Genomic DNA, 9,348 nt, shown 5'->3' on the forward strand with positions numbered 1-9,348 from the left:
AAGATTCTAGAAAATTCTTAAAAGAAGGCAACAAGAAACATTAAGTGAAAGGGTGAGGGAAGAAAAGATAAACAGATGAATCCTAAAACAGGGGTGATTGAACTCATTAATAATCCCAAACCCATAAAAGAACAGATCATTAAATGCTATGTAATTGCTGCCAAATATTTGGTGAGACCAGTCAAATCACTGAGCTAACTCTGCACATGGCAGCCTGACTTATCCTTCAATGGTGGCTGACATGTGACAAGGACTTTGTTCAGTTGAAAGTAAATTGGTGCACTTCTTTTCAAGTCTATTCTTCTCCTCCTTTATTGGCAATTGACAAATTCACTCCTGCCTTTTATCTACCAATTACAAAGCAGTACCTATGTTTAAATTTTATCAACTAATTATTTTTTTTTTAATTGCATGACACAAAAATTGTATAAGCTGTTTTTTAATTACCTTAAGCTATGTTTGTTTTCCTTCCAAAAAATCTCAAATCCATGACATCTGAAATCTACGACTTAAACAATCACAAATCCATGATGCTTCTTAAAAAAGTATGGTTCTGGGCGGCAGTCGGTGCTAAGTCACACCGTCGTAGTGCACTCGCACTCGCATTGGTGAGGCTCGACACGGTGTCAAATGAGTTTTGGCCGTTCTGAAAAATGTTTTGGCCGAATTTTTATTGATATATGGATTTAGGGTGACCTTGATGAAAAAAAAAAAAGTTCATCTCATGTTTGCTGCAGTTAATCCGCGGATCTGAGATTGAACTGTGGGGTTATACATATCTATGATCCAGTGTATCTCATGTTTGCTGCAATCAAATGTAGGCTTATGAATGCAAACATCTTTTGAACGACTCTAAGAGCTCAATGACCTATAAGGTTGGGTTTGTTTGTTATCATCTGTTTTTGCACATGGAAAATTGTGCATATTTTGTGATTAAAATTTTAACTTTTCTCATTTTTATCATTAATCACACTTGTTTTGTTGCAGTTATCTAATGACACTATGAGTTCAAAGGCTGGTTATTCAGCCAGGTACCCGGCCTGAAAAATTTTGTTTAATACTATATATATATATATATATATCATTGTCACATATATCGTGTAAAGCTATTATACGACGAAGAATTTCTTTGGAATACTACGGCAAAATTGTATATCTCTAGAAAATCTTGGCAAAAAATTTAAAACATTTAATAAATATTAAAAAGTATAAAAAATACAAAAAAATGTGAAAAACACATATAATACACATTTTTTATTTTCTAGTGTTTTTTTTTAAAAAGATGTTTTTTTCACTTTTGTATGACTGACTGTTTTTTGGTGTATTGTACCTGTTTTTTTAATAAGATGCATTTTCTGTGACAATGATATATTACGATTAATTATATTTGTATGTTATTTTATATTAAAAATCTATTTTTTTATTTTAACCAGGCTGGGGCCAGGCTTTGTTTCGGGTGTTGGGCAAGTATTGGGCCACGGTCACTAGCTGTGACCCAGACTGGCCCGATGTCCATGCCTAACGATAAGCAATCAGTGCACCACCATAAACTGTCGCTGTTGCGCTTATAAAAATCATTTTTTAGCGATTGATTTTTAATTTTTACTCATCCGACAACATTGGACGTTCAGTAGATTTGAAAAATTGAATTGGATATATGCCACGACCTAACTTTTTGGATCATAACGCATATTGTAGATGGGTATAAGGATCTTGTCATTTTTAGTTGTACCGTATTGTATGAATCCATTTGAATTCAAGTGTTGATATATAAATATATGTAGCTGATGTTCATCTGATTCTTTTGGAGCTGTAATTGTTCAAAGGAAATCATTCCATATAAAGTTGCATCTAAGACTGGACATGTCCACTGTTCATCTTCAAAGCCACAAACTGTTCTTGAAGAACATCCTCCATCATCAAGCTTGCTTCCAAATAATGCCGTGTGCCGAATTCGACAAAATTGCATGGCTCCACAATGTACGTCAAGTGATATTAATTGTTTTTTACTTTTAGAAAAAAAAAAAACTCCAGGATCGTCATGGCATTAAACCACTCAAGGCAAATGTTTTTCAAAATGTAATTTTCAATTTTCTTTTAGAAAGGGAGACATTGTTGTCCATAGAAAGCGTCTACTCATAAAAAAAAAAAACTTATATTCTTAAAAAATATATGCAAGGCGGAGCCATGAATTTTTTGTCACTGGGGCTAAACTATAGTTTTAAAATTTTAACAATGAACAAAATATAAGTTTTCAAATTTTTGCATATATTAAATTATTATTTTTATTTATATATAAATTTTTAAAGTTTTTAAAATCTGAAGAGGGCCTACGGCTCCTGCCGACCCCCTTTTCCTATGCCAACTTGGCACCGCAGGCCATATGGCATAGAAGCATGGCACCTGCAGGATTCACACAAGTGATGCGACCCCTAATCGCCATTAGCTTCACCAGCTATTCTATGCTCCTCTGATGCTATTCTAACATCTTCCTTAAAGGGACTATCAAATTTTAAATGTTTAAAGTTCCAAAAACATCACAGATTAAAGTTTATAGATGATGCTACACTTTGTGATGGGGATTGAAAATTATGATCTTCAACTCTTCAAGATAAATTGAATAATATGCAGGTAATTTTCAAATGACAAGCTAAACTTAGTTACTTGCAAGTTATACAGTAAACAAAAGAATGAATTCGCAGTGCATTAGTGCTCCTCTGATGGCACCGAGAAGAACAGTTGTTTGTAATTAAACAAGAGATCAATATTTTAAGGAAAAATCAATTTTCAGTCAATTTCTTACAAAGATCTGAATTTTGGGAAGATACCCAAATTTTATATTAAAAAATTCTTTTTTTTTTTTTTTTTTTTTGCAGAACTGTGCACCCACTTCAAATCCCCAAATCGTGGACTGCGTTTGTCTGTGATCCCAAAACTCTCAAAAAGGTGATGAAATTTAAGAACTTGGTCGGGATTTCCTGGGAACGAAACCCCAAAGGTGAGTATCAACAGGAGGAGTAAAGAACAAAAGGAATCACATGCATCTGCCAAAAGGCAGAATGATTGAAATAAATATTAAAGGAAAAATAAACCAACAAAGGAGTCACATGGTGGCTAGTGTGGGCAGTTGCCCACCCAAGTCTTACAAATTTACTTATTTTGACGTTAATAATTTTATATATTACCATCAATGCAAGGGGTGTAAAGTAATTGGGTGAAAGACAAGGGACTTGAAATTTAAATTTTATGGTTGCTCTCACATTCTAGTATGTTATTTTTTTTAGATTGTAAATGATAATAAGTGCGACATTAAGTTAAAGGATGTATACATTGAGTCTACTAACACCAAAACTTTAAAAATATAAGGTATCACTTTTAAGAATTTTGCATTGAAAATAATTCAAAATTTTTACATTGAATTTTGCATTGAAAATAATTTAAAATTTTTACATTGAAAGCAGTTTTTTCTATAAGTAAATATTAAAAAAAAAAACTACCAAATCAGCTTTGGCATGGTAATCATGCAATATGAAACGGTACGTAATTTAAAATTAAAGTAAATGACAAAAAGAGAAATATTAAAAAATTGGCATTCACCTGTCGCGTTCGAGTGTGGGCCCGGTACAATGGGTATTCACTGATTCATTACATGATGCACTCAATAACTTCGTGTTTTTTTCACGTTAGATTTGCAAAAGAATTTATTTTATAAATATATATATATATATATATAAAGAGAGAGAGAGAGATCAAACGGTGAAATTTCAAACCGTCTGTGAAGTTTTCCAAGTTTCACTCCCATTAAGACCTGCGATAGGTCAGGTCTGTCTGGGTTGAAAAATCGACCCTAGCCCAGGTCTAGTGGGCCTGTCTATTTGGGCCGGTGATTAGGCTGGAAACCGGGCCTCCAATGGTGGCTTGACAGCCTTCTCCTTCCTTGTGTGGTTGCCCGCCGAAAAGTGGAGGGGATGGGGGGCAACAGCCTCCCCCATCCTGCATATCATAGAAAATATAAGAGGAAAAAGTTTATATATATATACATATATAAACAAATACATATAATATGTTTAAAATAAATTGACATGATCAAATATATATAATTTTCCTTTTACACATTATATATGTATATAATATGTTTAAAATAAATTGACATGACCAAAATATAGATAGTCATGACCAAATAAATTGTGATGAAAGATTCAAAGTTTGCTCCAACTGTAGGGATGGGAGATTAAAACTGGCTACATCTGTGGTCACTAAAGAGGGCTACACTCTAAGGAGTGTTGCATAGCTGGTCAAGCTAACTATCGGTGCGACGATGTGACTCCCTTTATTGTACGATGATCACCGAGGTCCCAAAGCAATCCTGAACCCTAAAAACATGAAAAAAGAGGGTGACTTTTTCTCGCACAAACTTGAAAACAAACATCGGGAATTCAAGGGGCATTTATTTTGAATAGATTGCAGAGATTCAACAAGGAAAGACCCGCTCCAGAGACCAGCAACAATGAAAATTTTAGAACCAGCCTGATGCGGACTGACCGCCTTTCCGGGACCATGGTTTATTGGGGGTAGAACTCTAGAGATGGTTTCATTTTCTTTCTTATAAATATCTACTTTATTTTTTTGTTAATAAAGATAGAGGAGCTAAGTCCCAAATGTTTGCCTACAATACTTTTGTTGATAAAGGTAGAGAGGGCTTAATTAACTCCCAGTGGGGAACATATTCTACAAGGCCCAAAGGCCTTTTGGGCAACTCCTGTTAAAGCTCACAACTTCCAAGATATCCCCACTGACTTGAATGCAATTATGCAAAAAGGTAGGCACTAAAAAGACTACATGCAGGTTGCAAAATCTTTTTGGAAACTTGTCCAGCTTTTCTCATTAATTTCAAAGGAAGGCCTCAAGTCACACAGATTCACTGTTTAGGCCCCATAGTTTTTTAAATTAGCAAATAGATGCCGTTTATTATTGCCCCCCAAGCTAAAAACTAGTTAAGCCTAAGGGAAATGACAGCAATATCATCCGCCTTTGCTTCTGGGACTTGGGAGTGAATCAACATTATTTAACTTATCTTGAAAAGTAATATGAAAAAGTTAGTCAGTGGGCATATGTTCTTGATGACAAACTTTAGCAGATGCTTCCGCTGAACGGTTGACCTTATGTAGGGGTTGTCAGCAAAAGTAGCGCCCATGTTAAAAAATTCAAAAAAGCAAAAGGTCCTTTTCCGGAATTTAAGGGTAAAAGGTGAGCCTCCAAATGAAAGTTTTCCAAAACTATGAACAACTCAAAACCCAAAATTTGTTCAATACTCTAGAGAGAGAGAGAGAGAGATAGTTGCACAATTATATAAACCTTTGCAAAAGATGCAGAAAAATAGAAAATCCAAACACAGAGGGAGGGGGGGGAGAGAGAGAGAGAGAGAGAGTTGCAGCATTTGAAAAGCTCTTGAAGATGCACAAAAATAGAAGACAGAGACACCCATAAGATATAAAACAGAGCCCAAGGCAAGAATCACTGCTCAACTGCCAAAGAAGAACCATAAAAAAGAGATCTACTACCGCAGTAGTAGAACAAATCAAATCAGTTCCCAAGGACAAGAGAGAATTAAATGGGAGGCAAAAACTGGACCATTTTGAGTAGAACTGCTGAACTGCAGCCAACCAGAGCTGCCATTTTTGATAGTATGTCCATCCACAATGATACAGTGGACCACATGAAACCCAGTGCTGCTGCAGCAATAAAGACATGTGCACAGAGGGAGAGAAAGAAGAAATAAAAAAAAAACATTATGTTTGAATCCCATCTTTTGATGGTAATTTCAAAAGATGCTCACATTTTTTTAATAAATTTTCTGATAGGGCTTCATTTTGTTAACTGTCAGACAGACTTCTAGTTAGATCATACACAACATGTGAAACTTCAAATTTTTTAACATTGTCTTTTCAATTCGAAATATGCTCTTTTTCACTTTGCCACCAAAAGGAAACGCGTTACTGCTGCTTCCCTTCCTTTAGTTTGGAGAATCCTGCTAACCAGAATGATGATACAAGAGTAAAGGTTAAGCACCACTGTGCAGTCGTCAGTCGTCAGGCGTCACCAAGAGTTAACTTTCACAGATCCCTTAACCAGGACTATGAGACAAGGATAAAAGTACAGCCTCAGTTGACAGATCTCAGAAACAGCTAAGCATGATGTTAAAAAACAGAAGCAAAGACCCTTTCATAATTATGAAAGAACAATCACCTAATCTGGAATTTTCCCAAAGTCAAGAAAGCTAGAGGGAGAAAAAAAATGGCTACAACCTCTTTACCACCATCATGAAAGTTGAAACTGGGACAACAATCACATGTAGATTGACCAAAAACCAAGAAATAAACAAACTCTGGTTCTCAGATCTCAATGAAGGTGGGAGAGCACTAACAAATGAATATAGAAACCAGCCATCAACACTGATCCACACACACATGCACATCTCATAACCATCGTACAACCAATGCCATCACCATTCACATCAGTTCTCCACGGTCCTCACACAGGATAATCTTCGCACATGAGCAAACTTTAGAGATTTCAGGAAGTTCTTGTGGGGATCCTACAGAGTTGAAGAAAACCATGATATACCGACTTAGCTCCAGAAACATGTATTGAGTAGCCTTCAGATGTATCTGCCATCCAACTCAAAGTGAATTTAAAGACAGGACCCACTGCAACCACCATTATTGCAGCCATGGGATAATTAACAAAATGCCTCCATCCCAACTCCCTGTCAAGAGAGAGAGAGGGAGATAAAGATCCTGATAGAACTCTGCAAACTTCCAAAAAGAGCATTATCACTTCCTGGCAAATTCTCTCAAAGTTTTTATTTTATGATTTAAGTATCTAACCAAGTGACAGAAGACCAGAGTTATCTTATTGGGTTACCGTCTGGGACCAAAACGTGACTTTCAGCAGAGAAGAAAGGGAGAGCAGAAGACTAATGATATCTCAGTCACCATGTGTTTTTTGTCCTCTGGCTTTACCATCTTCACCAAAACCAAAATTTGGATACAAAGATGAGAAGGAAAATCAGGAGATGGAAGTGCTAGAATTCTGTGCTCAAGATCGATCCGCAATGCATCATCCATTATTTCGAACAGCTGTGCCTGAAAGCTGAAGCTACAATTGACTCCATGTCTCCGTCCATTTATAAACTCGAGACCATAAATTTATAAACTCCATGTCTCTCTCTCTCTCTCTCTCTCTCTCTCTCACACACACACACACACACACACGCACATAGAGAAAAGAGGCGAAAGGAACACTTTAAGATTTTTGATTTCATTGATCGAAGAAGGATCAACCAGAGGAGACCAAAAACGGAGGCCATCAATGATCTCCATTTCCTTACAGTAAAGACAAAAAAAGGGAAGGAAGAAGATGAACGCAACAAGTATGTTCAAGAGATAGAGAGAGAGAGAGAGACTGTACATACATTCTCATACTCCCCAAGATGTCCTGATCTCCGCTTCCGGAAAAGGGTGGCCACCGGCGTTTACCTGGAAGGAACAGGGTGATGGTGGAGCGTCTTAGCGAGGCCGTTCACGAGCGAGTAGCTCCGGGAACTAAATCCCAGGCAACTCAGCAGGCCCTGCCGGTAAGGGAGGTACGTCCTCTTCCTCATCTCTTCCGCCTGCGCCCTCTTCGCGGCGTAGTGCAGCTCGTGAGCCGACGGAGCCGGGATCCGCCGTTTTCCGGCGCCATTTCCGCCTGAAGCCTTCTTCTTTTTCTCCGTCCCTCCACCTGGCTTATCCGCCGCTCCGGTCGTCGACGTCGCCGCGGAGGCCTTCCTCTCCTTGGAAGGAGAAAAAGAGAGGGCTGACCATGATAGTTTCTCCTTTACGTAGCCCCTCCCTTCGCTTTTGCTCCGGTACAGGAAGTCCTTGAGGCTTATCCACCGCTTCGAGCTCCGTCTCGCCGCGGCCGCAGCCGGCGCCGGGTCGGCTGGCTTCCTCTCCTCCTCTTCCTCCTCTTCCACCGCCACCCGCGGGAAATCCGGCCACCCGAGCTCCGTATTCCGGAGAGGCGAGAGCGACCGTGTCCGCCGGCGGAGCGACCGGTTTTTGGACCGCAAATCCCTGCCTCGGACGGTAGCATCGTCGTCCGGAGTCTCCACACTAGAGGGTTTACCAAGTTTCGGACCATTTCCCGGCGAGGGCGAGGGCTTCTGAATATGGGTCGGAAGACGCATCGGCCGGATCTGCCCATTGAGGAAAAGCTCGTCCGCCGAGATCATCATCGCCGGCGGGCTCGATACCGAGTTGGTCCCGGCAGCGGGTAACCGTGAAGCGAACTCGAAGTCGGTCGATGGAGAAGGAATCATGCCGGAGATCCTCGCCGGAAAATGGTCGGGCTCGAGGGTAGGGTCCTCCAAGAAGGGGGTACCGAAGTAGTGCACGGGACTCGTCGGGGCGCTGAAGAAGTAGCCATTGTTGGCAACGGACGGCCTGCCGGGGCTCGACGGTGCGCTCACGTACGGCGTCGAGCACGTGCTCTCGAAGTCGTCGTAGCTGCCGGACTCTTGACTCTCTGCTAAGCCTCCCGGCGGCCTCTCCGTTCCCGTCCGTCCTGCCTCGTTGGTCGCCGCCATCACCTTCCTCTCAGAGAGAGAGAGTGAGAAAGAGAGAGCAGGGTTGCCACTCGCAGAAGCCGAGTACCATTAGACTTATAGAGAAAGAGAGAGGAAGTTGCCGAGACATGGAATCTTGAGAGAGACAGAGAAGACCGGGTTGGATATGAGGAAAATAAGTCTCAAGTATCAACGCAAACCTACTGTGATAATATTGTGCCAAATTAATGAATCCCTCACAATATAGACGTTATATTTTCTAAAATATCAAATTTAATTTCTTACCCAAATTGTCCTTTCTTTCTCTCTCATAACTTTCTCTGTTAAAATGCGTCAGTCACCATTTTGAAAATAACTATTACTTTAGTTAAAATAAAATTTTTCTTATATATCAGTTTCTATCTCATTTATGAGCAGATTAATTAGCCATCCTTTTTTGCCTCAAAAAGTTACTCGTTGGTGGTGACACTGAGGGGGGTCTTTGATGGCTCCCCATTTGAAATTCTCATGATCTTAGATTTAAAATCCAACTCTTCTTTTTTCCCCATCTTAGATTTACTATGAACACTGATAGTAGATCTTTTACAATATATATATATATATATATATATATATATATATATATATAGAGAGAGAGAGAGAGAGAGAGAGAGAGAGAGAAGGATGAACAATATGATATGTTTAATAACGAAAACTAGATCCACAATTTCAGGCTTTAGATGTCAAGCACGTCCAAGGAC

General features: G+C 39.2%; 1 protein-coding gene across 1 annotated transcript; it reads right to left on the reverse strand.

The window, feature by feature from the left end:
• Positions 1 to 6,101: 6,101 nt before the first annotated feature.
• On the reverse strand, positions 6,102 to 8,769 carry LOC116253881 (uncharacterized). The gene is made up of 2 exons (XM_050077718.1): positions 7,475 to 8,769; positions 6,102 to 6,766 (listed from the first exon to the last, which is right to left on the reverse strand). The coding sequence occupies exon 1, from the start codon at positions 8,627 to 8,629 to the stop codon at positions 7,535 to 7,537; it is 1,095 nt and encodes a 364-aa protein (XP_049933675.1). The 5' UTR covers positions 8,630 to 8,769; the 3' UTR covers positions 6,102 to 6,766; positions 7,475 to 7,534.
• Between the last annotated feature and the right edge of the window lie 579 nt (positions 8,770 to 9,348).

This window comes from Nymphaea colorata, chromosome 5 (assembly GCF_008831285.2).
Source record: "Nymphaea colorata isolate Beijing-Zhang1983 chromosome 5, ASM883128v2, whole genome shotgun sequence".
Lineage (NCBI taxonomy): Eukaryota > Viridiplantae > Streptophyta > Magnoliopsida > Nymphaeales > Nymphaeaceae > Nymphaea > Nymphaea colorata.

Excerpts from the sequence above, each read along its gene's own strand:
- LOC116253881 (XM_050077718.1), bottom strand. The coding sequence starts at position 8,629 with ATGGCGGCGACCAACGAGGCAGGACGGACGGGAACGGAGAGGCCGCCG.